This window comes from Chinchilla lanigera, unplaced genomic scaffold (assembly GCF_000276665.1).
Source record: "Chinchilla lanigera isolate Chin_1 unplaced genomic scaffold, ChiLan1.0 scaffold00078, whole genome shotgun sequence".
Classification (NCBI taxonomy): Eukaryota; Metazoa; Chordata; class Mammalia; order Rodentia; family Chinchillidae; genus Chinchilla; species Chinchilla lanigera.
In genome coordinates, this window is record NW_004955479.1 from 10,777,881 (window position 1) to 10,794,968 (window position 17,088).

The 17,088-nt window shown below is 36.7% G+C and overlaps 1 protein-coding gene across 3 annotated transcripts in view; it reads left to right on the forward strand.

Moving 5' to 3' along the window:
* Klhdc10 (kelch domain containing 10) overlaps nt 1–17,088 on the forward strand; it is an 82,472-nt gene that overhangs the window by 34,223 nt on the left and 31,161 nt on the right. For 2 of the 3 annotated variants that reach the window (XM_013503269.1, XM_005402421.2), the window contains exons 3-7: nt 3,508–3,549; nt 8,995–9,216; nt 11,264–11,418; nt 13,764–13,912; nt 16,576–16,660. In XM_013503269.1, coding sequence (XP_013358723.1) covers nt 3,508–3,549; nt 8,995–9,216; nt 11,264–11,418; nt 13,764–13,912; nt 16,576–16,660 — 653 coding nt within the window. The remainder of the gene's footprint in view (nt 1–3,507; nt 3,550–8,994; nt 9,217–11,263; nt 11,419–13,763; nt 13,913–16,575; nt 16,661–17,088) is intronic. The other variant, XM_005402420.2, reaches the window with a different exon arrangement.

Consider the following 17,088-nt stretch of genomic DNA (forward strand, 5'->3'; position numbering starts at 1 on the left):
GTATGCCACCCCGCCCAGCTAACATGTACTTAAAACTAGGCCAAAATAAAGAGTGTTATTTGGGGATGCATACTTAGGTAGAATAAATTATAAAAAGCCAGGTGTGGTGGTGTTGTCCTGTAATCCTATAGGTTTATAACATATAATCTGATAATCCTAGCATTACAAGAGGCTGATGCCTCACAGAAAAATCACAAGTTCATACCCAGCCCCAGCAATTTAGCAACTTAGGGATACCCTGTCTCAAAATTTAAAACTTAAAAAAAATTTTTTAAAAAAATATTTGGGGGTGTAGTTCAGTGTGAGGGCCCTGGATTCAATTACCAGTACTGCCCCCAAAAGTATTTAATGATTAATATAAAAATTAATTACCTTTAGAAATGAAGAGGGTGGGTTGGTGGCATCTGGATGCTGGCAGTATTCTGTTTCTTGACTTGGCGGTGGTTACATATTCCTTTTTAAATTTACATTTGTGTTTATATAATATTTCCCCCACCCTACCCCATATATTAGCGATTGAACCCAGAGCCTTCCCACTGAGCTACAGCTTCAGACCATTTATTACTTTTTTTAGTTTTAAGACAAGGTCTTGAGCCAGGTGTGGTGGTGCAGGCCTGTAATCACAACACACAGGAGGCTGAGGCAGGAGGATCACCTTGAGTATGAGGCCAGCCTGGGCTACATAGTTAGATTGTGTCTCAAAACAAATAGTAAGGTTATAGCTAAGTCACTAACTTGCCTAGGCTGTGCTCAAATTTGTGATCCTGTTGTCTCAGCCTCCCAGAGTACTGGAATTATAGGCACGAGCTCATGCCCAGCTCCTACTTTTCTTACTTAGTTTCTACACAGGGTCTTGCTAAGTTGACCAGGTTGGCAATTTGAGATACTCCTGCCTTTGCCTTCTCAGTAGCTGGGATTATGGGCATGCACCGTGGTGACCAGCTTTAGTGTTCTATTTCTTGCCTTGCATGACAGATGTTCTTTTAAAAATAACCTAAATTGTACACTTGTATTTATGTTCATTCCTAGAATTAAATTTTTTAAAAATGAGATCTTTTTCGTTTCATTCAATTCCCCTTTTCAGAGGTCACTACTAGTAATAAATAGGTAAGTTTCTTTTCACATACATTTATTCTTAATGTTGATAGAAAATAAATTTATGTTTTTCAGAAATTATTAGGTACAAGAGAATGTAGGTTGTCTTAGGAGGAAAAAAAAAAGAGAATGATTCTTTCAGTAAAATCAGAAAAGTAAGGTGAGACGGGCGTGGTGGCACATGCCTGTAATCCCAGCACTCAGCAGGAGAAAGAACTATTCTATATTATATAATGATTATATATTATAAATATACATTATATAATTATACATTATAAATGTTATATACTATAAGTAGATACTATACATATTAGGATGGCAGGGATAAATCTAAATAAATACAAATCAAGGCCAAATTGAGTTTATCTGTGGAATTTATTTAGTTTACTACAGTACTTTAATAGACTAAAGGAAAAAGTGTAATTTTTGGGATATCAAAGAGCACTTCACACTGGATATGTTCATTTTATTAAGGGGTTCGATTTGTGCCTTTAGATCTGTGTGCTTTTCTATGTATTTCTTTTTTTGGTACCAGGAATCAAACTCAGGACCTTGCACTTGCCAGGCAGGCACTGTGTCACTAAACTATAACCCTAGCTCCCACCTTTTTTTTTTTTTTGAGACAGGGTCTTGCTAGGTAGTTTGGGTTGGTCTTAAAACACACTTTGTAGCCCAGGCTGACCTTGAACTCAAAGTGATCCTCCTGCTTCAGCCTGGGGTTACAGGCATATACCACCATGCCTGGTTTTTCTGTATATTTCAATAGAATTTTTTTAAAGTCACATTCTTTTCTGTTAATGAAAAGTGTTCCTAAGTGTCTAGGAATAAAAGAATATTGATTTATAGAATATTTGTAAGAAACCAATAGTAAACATTATATCTAATAGGGAAACCTAACCAGAATCTTCATTAAAAAAATAAGATGAAGGTTCCCACTGTCAAGTCCACTACTCATCCTTTTTTTTCTGGAGGTTGCAGCCAAAACAATGGAAAAAAAAAACAAAACAAGGAAAAAAGAAAAAGGAAAGGAGGGAGGGGAAAATGGAGGGGAACATAGGAAAAGCTGAAAGTTGTCATTAATAGCAAATTACCTGATTATAAAATTCAAGATAATTAACTAATGATAATACTAGTGGAATTCAGAAAACAAAAAAGCTATATGATTGGAAATATAATAAGTACTTAGAAATAAAAAGAGAACAAGGAAGCTATTCTGATGGCTATTTAAAAAAGCAAGAATAAATGGGTAGAGATATGTTCCTCATGACTTGTCCCAAATAAAAGTTTTGAATGAGTTTTTAAAATTCAGTTTTTACTTTGATGTAATTTCAGACTTAAAATAAAATTGCAAGAATGGTAAAAACAGATATTTCCCCAGTGTCCTGCAGGAGGAAGCTAAATGTTAGCATTATAGTATCTTACTCTCTTCTTTTCCTCCCTCCGTACATTGTGTATGTGTGTGTGTGTAGACATCTGTATACATACATTTTTTTTTCTGTTTCAACCATTTGAAAGTAAAGTTGCAGATGGGGTGCCCCTTGGCACCTAAGTACTTTAATGTGCTTGAAAAACAAAGATACCATCTTATATAACTATAGACCATGCATCAGAATTAGGAAATTAATACTATAAATAATGGGTAAAGTTAATACTAGTATCTAAGTTACATTTATTCCTGATTTTACCAGTTATCCTACTACTGTCATTTATAGCAGAAGGAAATCCTGAATTGTGTGTTGAATTGTATCTTTAGCCTCCTTCAATCTTGGATAGTTTTCCAGCCTGTCTTTGTTATTTTTGTCCTATTACTGGTGATGTTAACTTTAATCACCTAGATAAGATGGTGTCTGTCCAAGGGACATTTTTATAGATTTAACTAATTAGAAATTCACTGCAAGAGGAGAAAAGTAGCCAGGATGTTTTCATAAAAGAGTAACACAAAGGAAACTTTGTCCTAATAAGAACTGAAAGATGCTTCAAAACGATAATAATTGAAACAGTGGAATGCTATAGGAATAGGTAAATGGACAGTGAAACTGAATAGAGTCCAGAAGTCTATACATATGTGCAGTATTTTCATAAAGATGCATAATTAGATTTGACAGCTCTCTCAGATATGCTTTGATTAGCACTTGAAACTAATTCATAGTGGTAACACTACAGTGTGTCAAAGCAAGTTTCTTCTATTGCTGCTGTTGTAGACAGTAATGCTCTATGGAGCCAGCAGATCTTCATGTAGACATCTCACGTAGGATATGGAATCCCATACATAACCAAGTTATGTCCTGGGTTATCATGAATGGGTTGCTTTTGGGCTGAGTGTCTTGGGCTCTGGGGGCACTTAAAATTTCTGCTTGCTAATCAAGGTTGGGAACCAGCTGAACCAGACTTCCTTGGCTTTTTTTTGCCCAGGTTTCCAGATGTATGACAGAAGACCTGTCTTTTCAAAAGGAGGTAATATTTGGAAAGAAGTGACCACTTAAATGATTAATATTTTAGGCTGTTTGATATTTATAACTAGTTAATACTTTTAGCAATAAAGGCTTTTATTATTTTTTTAAGTGATCTCACCACAAATGTTCATTGACATGTCTGGAGATTGAGTAAGTAATAAACTCATTAAGCAATGAATGTCATGTGCTACTTTATTTCTGAGCTGCTGCATTTAAAATTATTGTAATGTTGCTTTATGTTTCTATGTAACATAAATTAATATATATATTCTTAAAGAGCAATAAATTCTGTGTCCAAGGTGATTAGACTTGAATCTTGGTATCTTCCTAACTCTGTTCTAGAACATGTCCATGTAGTATGGGATAGAGGTGGCATTTCAAACAAGTAGAGTAGGGGCAGCTTGCCAAGCGGGGCAGCAGCCTGTCTGTTGCATGGGTGGTAAGTAGTGCCCTGCCTCATATGATGTACAAAGTGAGTTTGAGGTGTATTTAAATTCTGAACATAAAAATCAAAACTATGATATTACTAGAAATGAGAATAATTTTATAATGATGCAGAAGTAAATGACATACAAAGCAAAGAAGAAAAGCAAACGTGCCATAGAAGAAAAAAGTGAGAGATCCAATTATAAAAAAATCCTTACATTAAAAGATACTATAAATAAAAGACAAGAAGCAGGCTAGAAGAAAAAGTATACTAATTTTCTCAAATCTGTGAGAAGACAAAAAATAATAGAAAAAGGGACAAAGAATGGGCAAAGAATATGATCAGGCAGTTCCTAAAAAAAGAAATACAAATGGACCAATAAACTTGTGAAATAGCCAGGTGTGGTGGCGCACACCTGTAATCCCAGCACTTAGGAGGCTGAGGCAGGAGTATCATTGGGAGTTCGAGACCAGCCTGGGCTACAAAGTGAGCTCAAGCCCAGCCTGAACTGCATAGTGAGACCCTGTCTCAAAAAGACAAAAGACAAACAAGACAAAACAAAACAAACTTGTGAAATAGTAAAATCAGGGAAATGCAGATTAACATGGCACCAATTTGTACACATCCGTGTAGCACAAATGGAAAGGTTAAAGAAGGGCATAAACCAGGCACTTCCATACACATAGCAGGGAGTATAAATTGGTCAAGTCTTTTTGAAGCACAATATGGCTCTATAATAATATTGTACCTCTAACAATTTTAAATGTATATTACTTTGACCCAGAAATTCAACTTTAGAAAATACTCATACATTTGCTTATGAATATGTAGAGGAAACTTACAATATTATTTGTAATAATGAACATATTAGGAACAATCTAATAATCTGTCGCAGTATCTCAGCTAACTTCTTTCTGCCTTTTGAGATAGAAATTTAAAACCTATTTCCCTGGTTACCATAAGTTCCTGCTTATTCCCTGTGTTTAAGAGCAAGTGCTTGTGACATTGAAAGAGACGATGGCTCTGACATCACAGGTACAAAATCTTGCAGCTACATGTTTTCTTCTGGATACCTAGAGTTTACTTCTGCCTATAGTTCATTTCTCATTTTTTACTTCTACACCTCTAATGGGAATTTCTGAGCCAAGTAACCCAATTCTGTGGGTGATTTTATTAGCAGCAAGTAATTTTTAGAAGAGTTTGCACATAGAAAATTTGGGGGGCATTAAGACCTATTTGAGACTAAAACCAAGTTTCATGTTTGTCAAGTTTGAGGAGTCTGTACTACATTGCTGCTTCTTCATGGCATTTGCCCTGACAAATTCCCATGATTTAGTCAAAATGCAATGGATAATTTGTTAGTCACTCTTAGGGTATAAATATGAGAAAGAAATCTATACTTCCTGACTAGAAAAAAAGAAGAGTTAGTTACCTCTGTACTCCAGCTATAAAACTGACTGACAGAATATTTACTAAACGTTGATCAGGTGTTCTTTATCCGATAGTTTAATTTGCATAGATTATAAAATTATTGACAGAAGCCACCAAATGGGTTAGACCAGCACTGTCTGATAGAAATACTATGTGAATCACAAAATTTAAAGTTTGTTAGCAGATACATTAAAATAAGTAGGGTTTGGTGGTGTATACCTATAATCCCAGCATTCTCTGAGGCTGAGGTAGGAGGATCTCAGGTTTGATCCAAGCCTGGTCAGTTTAGCAAAGTACTGAAACCTTGTGTCAAAATAAAAAGGGGTAGGAATGTAGGTCTGTGCAAAAGCCATAGGCTCAATCCTCAGTACCCCCCAAAAAAGTGATAGTACTATTAATATATTTACTCAGCACTTTAAAACTATTTCAATATGTAATCAACATAAAACTATAATTTTACATTCCTTTGGAGGCATAAGTCTCTGAAATCCAGTGGATATTTAATGGACATGTCCAGTAGCCATATGTGGTCAGCAGTTACTGCATTGGACAGTACAAGGCTAGATTACAAGGTCCAGAGATCAGAGATATGATTATCTTATTATTGTATTTCCAGCCTCTGGCCCAGTAACTGGTGTCCATAGCTGGTATCCAGTAATACTTTTGATAATGAACAAATGAGTGGATACATTGTATATAGAACCATCTTTTCATTGATTCTTATGTGATCCATGCAAGTGAGTTATATTTGTCACAGAAATAGTTGGTGGTAAGTTTGTCATTTTTTTAAAATCCTAGAATATACTGTATTTCTTTTCATATTTGCTCAACAACAGCTTTAAAAATGTCCTGTTGGCTCCAGATAATATTACAAATAACACTATAAAGATTCTTAGAGTTATCTGTTGACTATGTAGCAACTCTCTTTTGTTTTTTCTTTGAATTTTTTTGCTAATTCTTAGAAACATCTGTCTTGAGATTATTGTATAATCCAACACCTGTCCCTTAGGTCATCTAAATCTCTTTTTTGTTTTTTCCTTTGGTACTGGGGATTGAACACAGGCCCTCACACATGCTTAGCATATGCTCTATCACTGAACTACACCCTGAGCTATATGACCCTAGTCACATCTATCCTGTAAGCATAATACTCTGATAGCAAAGTTCACAGAGAGTTGGATACTGTTTTGATTATCCCTGTCACTGTTTGCTTTGACCTGCAGTTAAAGTCAACAAAACTTTTTGACCTGCTATATTATCTTCAACTGTTAGGTGTTGTGGGTAATTATTATACGTTATCTTTGCTGTGAGGAGTTTATAATCTTATTTAGAAAAGAAAAACTGGTGAGATGAGAAGAATTAAATGAAAATTAGTTGACTCTTATCTTTGTTCCATGTTTTCTATGTGCTCTAGGTTTGGTTATAGAAAGGTAGATACAAGCTGGGTGAAGTGCATGCCTGTTAATCCTAGCACTTAGAAGATAGGGGCAGGAAGATCTCAAGTTCAGCCGGGCGTGGTGGCGCATACCTGTAATCCTAGCACTCCAGAGGCTGAGGCAGGAGGATCATTGCGAGTTCTAGACCAGCCTGGGCTACAAAGTGAGCTCAAGGCTACCCTGAATTGCATAGCGAGACCCTGTCTCAAAAAGACAAAAAAAAAAAAAAGATCTCAAGTTCATACCTACTCTGGGCTCCATTGCAAGTTCAAGGGCATATTGGACTAGTTAGTGAGATCTTATCTGAAAGAAAGAGGGAAGAAAGGAAGAGAGAGGAAGGGAAAGATAAGCACATCCCTCTTTTTTCATCTTAACATAATGAACGTTTAAAATCTGAGATACAGTAGTAATACGCCACATACACATGACAGGTGAGAAAGCTGACTTAGTGAGGGTCACTGACTTGCTCAAGGTAGCAATTAGACACTGGATTCACATTTAGATACTGGGGGAGCATTTCCTCTTTCTTCCTCAACATACTCTGTTTCCAAAGTCTTCAAAAAACAAACTGAGTTCTTTTAAATCATAGCTCACTAGTAAATTTGGTGGTTGTAGTTTGCTTGATATATAATATTACTTACATAGTTTTGGTATAATCTTGGTAAAAGATTATAATTTTGGTAAAATGAATTTATTCCAATTTGTGTCAAAGACAGTACTAAACGAAAAGAGCCAAGCCCTAAGGTCTTAGTAGTGATAGAGAGCAGCATGGACCAGACTTGGAGGCATTTACACTACTAGGGACTGAGGGGTAGGGAGGCTAGGCCAAGGTGTGAGGCAAGGACTCTGGGCTTTCCAAACAGGGGCTGCCACTGTAGTGTCAGTGGTGTGGGAGATCAGTGGATTACTAGGTGGAAGGGCTCTGAAATGCTGGCCTGAGGACTTGGTTCTTGAGCTGTATTGAACAATCAAAGACAGGACTGACGTGGACCAGTGACTCAGCAGTTCTCACTGGGTATTTAGTTGCTCTAAATTATTCAAAATTTCTTTGTAGTTCCTGTTTAGAAGTGTATTCTAGAGAGTGGGATTTTAATTTGAGAAAAAAATATAAAGCCTATTAGGTTGGTAATAAATTTTATTGGTATAACAGATATTTATTAGGTATCTAATGTTACCCTAAATATTAATTAACATTATACTAGTGTCTGTTACATATGAAAGTAGATTGGGGGCCAGGGATATAGCTCGGTGGCACAGCAACTGCCTGGCAAGCACAACATCCTGAGTTCGATTCCTTGTACCAAAAAAGAAAAAGGTAGATCGATCTTTAGAGTAACAAATAATAGCATCTTATTCCATCCCATGTACAGTTTATTTAAGCATTTTTCGTTCTGTACCATGCAAGGGTTTATGTAGACTGGTATAAAAGATTGTAAAGATAACAAATAATATAAAGTTTTGGGGTTTTTTAACCACTGAAATAATCTTTAAGTACTTTTTAGTGAAATAGTTGATATACTTTAAATACAAGAAATTTCAATTATAAATTATAGAAATAGCTTTTCTTAGTAATACTTTTGACTGAAAGATGGTCTTTGAGATAAGTATAAGATGTTTTTGTTAAATATCTGGAATGGTATTTAAATTTTGAATTTTGCTATGACCTCTTAAGAGTCAGTATTCTTTTTAAGTGTGTAAAGTCATAGATTTTATGTGTGTATATTTTTGTTTATACATGACTCATTCATAATTTTTACCATATTTATGTAGTTTTTAAATATTCACAGTTCAGTTTGCCTGTGTTTTTTCCTCCTTGAAGGAAAAATAATTTGTCCTGTTAGCTTTTGGATTTCTAAACCTCTTCTCTTTCTTTTCTTCCTTCCAAGTTGTCAGCCATTTTCTTGGGTATATTACACTGTTACCTCCACTGGGAAAAATCTTTTTATAGTCATCAAAATTTAAAAGTAGTCATATGAAATAAAAGTGGAGATTAGCTCCTTAAAATCTTAAGTAGTATATGTGAATATATAAAATAGTCTGTGCAAATCAAAACTGCATCCATTATAAATCTTCCCGGATTCCTGTTTGAAGCTAGGTGTTTTGCATTTAATCTCGTTGGCCACTTGTAGAAAACTATGGTCTTCTCTCCTAGGCCACAGACCTCCACCAGCACGCAGTGGACATCGCTGTGTGGCAGATAATACCAACCTCTATGTGTTTGGAGGGTATAACCCAGACTACGATGAATCAGGAGGGCCAGATAATGAAGACTATCCTCTCTTCAGGGAGCTGTGGAGGTATCATTTTGCCACAGGAGTATGGCACCAGATGGGTACGGATGGCTACATGCCCCGGGAATTGGCATCTATGTCACGTGAGTACAAGTAGTTGTGAACTTTTGACTTTTGGAAATATCCGAGAGGCCAGGTTCAAGTCACATGTTCTTTGTTAATAATTTATGATACTGTAATAGGACTAAGCCCTATTAATAGGCATTTTACTACAATAAAATGTACAAAATGTAATAACATAGCATGGTGATTCAGAATCATGTAGGTCCTGAGTTTGAATCCAGCAGTATACCATTTGCTTACTAGGTAAGTTTTAGATTTATTCATGACCTATAAATGAGATTAATACTATTTCAGGGGGCTTAAGATAAAGTATCATCTATATGCTAGGCAAAATATAATCCATCGATAAGTGGGGTTATAGCGGTGATAATATTGTTGAGCAGAGCACGTCACACATTATCTGCTTTGTCCATGCAGCATTTCTGCAGTATACTGTAGTGATTCGCACTGTACAAATGAAGAAACAGGCTTTAGAGAAGCCCTGAGGGTAATGGGCTAGGGTGCAGGCTCTGGAGCCAGAGTGCCTAACAGTGAGTATTACTTTGGTAGACCTCCTTCTAGGATGCCTCAGCAAGTTATTTAAACCACGGTTATCCTGTTTCAACAGCTGTAAAAATGGAGAAGATAATTCTTTCCTCATAGAGTTGTTATGAAGATTAAGTCAGGCCGGTTAAATAGCTTTCTTGAGGTCACAGTGGAATTTAAACCCAACTCTTCCTGCCTCTGTACTCAAACTATTGACTACTACATCTTATCGATAAAGAAGTGCTTTATTTTAAAAAGCCACTGACAAAAGAGAGGGGCACTATTTTGAGAGAAAAGGTAGGTATGAGGGGGAGCATGTGTGCTGTGGTAAGAACAGAAGAGGTAGAGTAACAACACCAAATTTACCTTCAGGATATTGGTATGTTTCTTTCTTTCTTTTTTTTTTTTTGTCTTTTTGAGACAGGGTCTCACTATGTAGTTCAGGCTGGCCTTGAGCTTACTTTGTAGCCCAGGGTGACCTCGAACTCTCAGCCATCCTCCTGCTTCAGCCTCCCATGGTATGTTTCTTTTTATGAAGTAAAGGATTAAAATGTCAGAAACCATAATATAAAATGTAGAGACACAGAATTATCCTTTTATCTCTTCTCCTGAGACCCACAGGGTCTTTACCAAGGCAAAGATGCTTCATTTTCCTCTGCTTTTCCTCAAGACTTGAACCGTCTTGAGCAGTAGTGGTCTACTAGGTAACTAAGCATTGCTTCGTTACCCATCTATTTAATGAGTTCACAAACCTATTAACTCTGTTATACACCTCACAATGAACCATATGATTCAGTCTATACCAGCGATGGCAAACCTTTTGGACATGAGTGTCTGTGTCCCCAATTATATTATATTGCGTATTGTTATCTTCAAAACAGTTGTTGTTCAGATTACCAGATACAGGCATGCAAAACTGATCAAGAAATTAAGCATTAAGTGTCCCCACTTATTTATCACAGAGTGCCAACACTGCAATTAAACCTGAATACTGAGGTTGGCTTTTTTTTTTTTTTTCTTTTTGAGACAGGGTCTCACTATGCAGTTCAGGCTAGCCTTGAGCTCACTTTGTAGCCCAGGCTGGTCTTGAACTTGCAACGATCCTCCTGCCTCAGCCTCCGGAGTACTGGGATTACAGGCGTGCACTACCACGCCCGGCTATACTGAGGTTTTGGTTTAGAAAAAACAACTCATGCATTAACATTTTTATCTTTTTTTTTTTTTTTTTTTGGTTTTTCTCTGGTACTGGGAATCGAACTGACGACCTTGCACTTGCCAGGCAGGTGCTATACCGCTGAGCTAAATCCCCAGCCCCTAACATTTTTATCTTAAAAGAAAAACAAATAACACATGTGCTATAGATTTGCTACTACTGGTCAATACAGTATGAATTATATACCTTTCTCTGTATATAGTAATTAGCTGTCAATGTTTGGTCTGTCTTATGAGATCATTAAAGTAGACATTTTTTAGTTTTTCAGATGTTCTGGGTTTGTGGGGGAATACAGTGCAGTACGTAAATATGTGCTTCTTCTCTTCCAGTTGTGCTGCATGGAAACAACCTGTTAGTGTTTGGAGGTACGGGCATCCCCTTTGGTGAGAGCAACGGCAATGACGTTCATGTCTGTAATGTGAAGTATAAGAGATGGGCTTTACTCAGCTGTCGGGGGAAGAAACCCAGTCGTATATATGGACAGGTACCAATTTATGGCCAGTTATGTGGATGTATTTGTTCACAATTTTATAATCTAGAGACAGTGTCAGAATGTTTATATTGCTACCAATATATTTTTAAACAAAGAATTAATTTATGTGGTTGGGTATTTTTTGGTTCTTTCTTTTGTTTTGTTTTTTGTGCTTTTTGAGACAGGGTCTCGCTGTGTAGTTCAGGCTGGCCTTGAACTCACGGCAGTCCTCCTTCAGCCTCCTGAGTACTGGGATTACAGGTGTGTACCAACATGCCTGGCTGTGTGTTTGGTTTTGGATTTTTCAATTTTGAAGTAAAATTATAATTTATAGCTCTTGCCATTTCTCTCCTTTCTCCTCCCACTCTTTGTTTCTAATCTACTTTACAGTCATGATTCAGACCTGTTTGGAAGTTTTTTAAAATACTAGAACCTTACCTACACATACACGTGCGTGCTCTGTGAAAGACAGAGCTCTGTCTGTTATGATCTGGGTTCTCATTATTTCATAGGAGTCTATGAAAAGCTTTTTTTTTTTTTTTTTTTTTCCAAAACTAGCTTGTTTTTTTTAAACAGAATAAAAAAATTTTTTAAAAATTAAAAAGGATACAGAATTTCAAAACAAGATGATAGGAAATTAACAGTGGTTATTATATTGCATATTGTTATCTTCAAAACAGTTGTTGTTCAGATTACCAGATACAGGCATGCAAAATTGATCAAGAAATTAAGCATTAAGTGTTCTTTCAATAAACAAATAGAAATTAGTAGTACAATTATCTTAGCTATCTTATGTGTGTGTGTGTGTATATATATATATATATATATTTTTTTTTTTGCCTTCTTTCTTTTTCTCCTTTCCCTCATCCCAGTTGTTCCTTCTCTTTGAGCAGTTTCTTTCCTTTTCACAATATCTATTATATCTTTTAGATTTTATTTACGCTTTCAGTTTCTTACACTGGGGAGATAATACAATGTTTACACATGTGGGTCTGATTTATTTCACTTATGAGTATGGTCTCCAGTTGCATCTATTTACCTATAAAAGCCTTGAGTTTATCTTTATAGCTGAGTAATACTCCATTGTATAAAAATACACATCTTTTTTATCCATTCCTCAGTTGATGGGCATTTGGGTTGTTTCCAAGATTTAGCTATTGTGCTACTATAAACATGGGTGCACATATATTGCTGTGGTATGATATTTTCAACTTTTCTGGAAAAATACCCAGGAGGAGAATAGCTGGGTCGAATGGGACCTCTAATCCTAGTTTTTTTTTGAGAAATCTCCACACTGATTTCCACTGTGTATGAAAAGCTTTCTTTCCCAAGTAGTAGACTAGATGATCCCTGCACTTGGTCAAGAGACTTTTATGTGAACTAAAACATTATGTAGAGATTAGTACTTAGGTTTGCATCTACATCCAGAAAGATACAGCGATACCTATTGTACATCAGAGATTCTTTGACAGTAAAGGGCCAAACTTAACCATGCTTTGGGTTCTTTCTCAACTAGCTGGCAATGCACTGCTAAACAGTGTCTGAGTTTTAACGTTGAAAGGGGACATAGTGGATCACTCTGTATCCTACCACATGGGGCACTTAAACGCTAAGAAGTAATGGTAGCTGAACTCACACTGAAAAAGAGTCTGCTAAAAAATGTCAACATCCTAAACAGCCAACTTGACTTCCTACTTACAGGACTCTGGTGGTTTATTTCCGTAGCTGCTGCTGCTGCTTGAGAGCATTTTTCTTTAGACTGTTTAGGGGAAAAAGCAGCTTTCAGTGGACTTGGTAATGTCCATGATCTATGATATTGGCTAGGACCTCGAAGAATCAACCAACCCCTTCGTGTCTAGGTAGAACTTATAAAGCTGTCCTTTACAAGGTAACCTCCAGGTTCTTCGAGAGTCTTTCATCCCCTAGGTGTCTGGTATTTTATTTTATTTTATTTTATTTTATTTATTTTTTTGAGTCTTTACCTTGCTATATTGCTTGTACTCAATACCTCCTCAGCCTTTGGAATAGCTTGGACTACATATGTGTACCCTGACACCCTGCTTTATGATTTTTTTGTTGTTGTTGTTTGGTTTTTTGAGACAGAGTCTCACTATGCAGTTCAGGCTGGCCTTGAATTCACTATGTAGCTGAGGTGGCCTTGAACTTGCAGTGATTCTCCTGCCTCAGCCTCCAAAGTATTGGGATTACAGGTGTGAGCTACCACACCCGACTAGCATCTGATATTTTAAGAGGTTAAAAAGAAGAGAATTTCATAAAACCTGATTTGGAGGCGTTTAATGTTTATATTTCATCAAATGACATTGAGTCATTCTTGTTTGCCTTCCTTTGTTACCCAGGCCATGGCCATCATCAACGGGTCCCTTTATGTTTTTGGAGGGACAACTGGCTACATTTACAGCACAGACTTGCACAAGTTAGATCTCAATACCAGAGAATGGACACAGCTGAAACCCAACAACCTGTCCTGTGACCTCCCAGAGGAAAGGTGAGCTCCTAGCATGAAAGCATAGTCTGTCTTTCTTGCTGAAAGTTGACTACATGCAGAACATTGGCAAGATGAAGAAAGCCCTTTGACCACAGTTAAAATAACTTATTGGCTGTTAGATTATGATCAGCAGAAAAGAAAGGTTTTCTGGTGAGAAAATGGTATTTTCTCCTAAACTATGGAATTTTTTCATGTTATTTCCTCTTAAACTTTTTAGTCTTTCTGTGTTAGGAAGTTAGTAACACTTTGAAGAAGAAACCAGTGGTAAAACCTTTTTATGTCTTTTGCTAGTAACACTTTGAAGGAGAAATGAGTGTTAGCTTTTTTTTTTTTCTGTCTTTTTGAGACAGGGTCTCACTGTGCAGTTCAGCCGGGCCTTGAGCTCACTTTGTAGCCTAGGTTGGTCTCGAACTCGCAAAGATCCTCCTGCCGCAGCCTCCTGTATGCTAGGATTACAGGTGTGTGTCACCACACACAGCTGAGTGTTAGCAGTTAAAACTAAAGTTCATAGTGGTGATCAATGAATGTTGATTGGATAGAAGGAAGGATGAATGGAAAGGTGGATGGGTGGGTGGGTGGAAGGAAAGGTCATTTCTTTTTAGGTCTTTAAATAGTCTAGCATTATGTAGTGTTTCAACTTTTCTTTGCTATGACAAAATATCTGATATAAATAGCTTAAGGGAAGAAAGTTTTAGCTCATGGTTTCAGAGATTTCAGTTCATGGTTTGCTGTCTTAGTTGCGTGAGGCCTTTGGTGAGGCAGAACATCATGACGGAAGGACATGGAGGAGGAACGCTACTCACTTTATGGCAGCCGGGAAGCAGAGACAGAGGGAAGGAGCCAGAGAAGAAGAGGCTGGGAAAAAGCTATCTTCTCCAGGGTCATGCCCCCTGCTGTACTCTCTTCAGTTAGGCCCCCTCCTAAGTCTTCATCCCCTTCCAGTAATGCCATCAAGTTATAAATCCCATCAGTGGATTAATCTGTTTATCAAGTTAGATCCCTAATGACTGAATCACTTTCAAAAACTCATGTGTTTAGAGGTGGGTCCTTTGAAGGGGATCGATCCAATCATAGCACATAATTCTCTCTAGTTGCCTTCTGTTAGGAGACCTAAGCCTTTCACTTTCTTTTTTTGGTACTTGGGATTGAACCCATGGCCTTCACCTTGAGTTATATCCCAAGCCTTTTGAAAAAAATGTTTAGTATGGGGCCAGGGATATAGCTCAGTGGCATGATGCAAGCACAGGGTCCTGAGTTGGTTTTTGTTTTTGTTTTTGTTTTGTCTTTTTGAGACAGGGTCTCGATATGCAGCTCAGGCTGGCCTTGAGCTCACTTTGTAGCCCAGGCTGGTCTCGAACTCACAATGATCCTCCTGCCTCAGCCTCCCAAGTGCTGGGATTACAGGTGTGCACCACCATGCCCGGCCATGGTCCTGAGTTCAATTCCAGGTACCCCCCGCAAAAATGTTTAGTTTGAGATAGGCTCTCATTGAAGCACTCAGTTATCTAGCCTGGGCTCAAACTTTCAGTCTTCCTGCCTCGGCCTCCCAGAGCTGGCATTATAAGTGTATGCCACCATAACTGGCTTAGATCATTCACTTTTTTTTCTAATAATAGTTGCTTCTTTTTAGACTTAAATTTACTCAGAAACTTGAAATTGTTTTCCCTCCAGTTTAAAAGCAAAGACAGTAAATATTTTTTTTATTTCCTGTTTAGTCTAATTCATTGTGACTTTCAACAAATGGCAGCACCTACACAATATATCTATATTGCAGTGTGTTAGTGGGCTGATCGTTGCAGAACTACTATGGGAAGACTTGGGAAATGGGCTGTTACTAGAATGATTCTGATGTAATTTGTTTTATCAGCACTGGAGCCTTTAGAGAAAGAAGGAAATAGATTGTTTTAAAAGCATTTTCACATAGTTGCATTCTTTAAGTTATTTTATGGACATATTATAAATTGTTTCAACTTCTAGCTAGACTTCCTGTATAAGAGCTCTGATGGGTGTTCATATTATATTCACAGTCCTATGTGGCATAATTTACTGCCAAATAGGTATTTTAATTTGAAAACTCATAGTTTAGGATCTCTAATTAATCAGAGCTGCCTCACTTTTTATTTTTTAATTTAATTTTATTTTTTTTGATACTGGGATTCAAACTCATGACCTCACTCACTTTTTAAAACTCTGTAATAATTTCCCCCTTATACAAAGTTATTGCAAAAAAATTATTAAAAAATTTAGAAAATACAAATAAGCAAAATGAAAAACATTTTTAGAAAATGTAAACTCAAAAAGATAAACCGAGTTAACATTTAGATGATATCCTTGTGGTCATTTTCTGTGCATTTTGTGTTTCTATAAGTTTTTAATGACATTATTGCCTGTTTTTTGTGTAACAAAAAATTTTTTGTGTAACTAATTTTTGGTTAATGACATAAAAAAAAGTCATTATATTAACCATCCTCTATGCCTGCATTCTTATTGTGTAGTAATCCATTTTATGTATGTTCTAGAATACATTTAACTGATTTACCATTGCCAAACAGGTTATTTCTAATAATTTATTGTTATAAAGTGATGTAATAAACTAATACAGCTAAGTCTTAAGTAGGTCATTTTTCACTTAATTAGAAACACTATTTTACTGCACATTTCAGGTACAGACATGAAATCGCGCACGATGGGCAGAGGATTTACATCTTGGGAGGTGGTACTTCCTGGACAGCTTATTCCTTAAACAAGGTATATTAAAAGAAGAAAAAAGGAAGAGCGAGTATAGACAGAGGTGTATATCATACTAAGCAAGATAAGTCTGTTGTTTTAGGTATTTTAATTTTTGAGCAGCTTCCTCATCAATATTTTTGTAGTCGCTTTTTGTAATATAAAGTTGAATTCTGCCCCCCTGATAAGCTTTCTAGTTGACAGCTGTATTTATCACACGTTGAAACTGTTGTGTGAAAATTATGTCCGCATGCTGGGTGAGGAAAGTGACTAGGAGGAAGGGGGAGCAGCTTGAATGGAGCAACAGACTAAAATTGGAGCCAGTTTCCAGAATGTCACATTCATCTCATCGTCAGTGTTGTGTATCTAAGAAGAATAGGCATGTTGAGGGCTGCATGTCCCTAACTTTAGAAAGCTGCAGGCCTTTTATTCATCTATCCCTGTGGTGT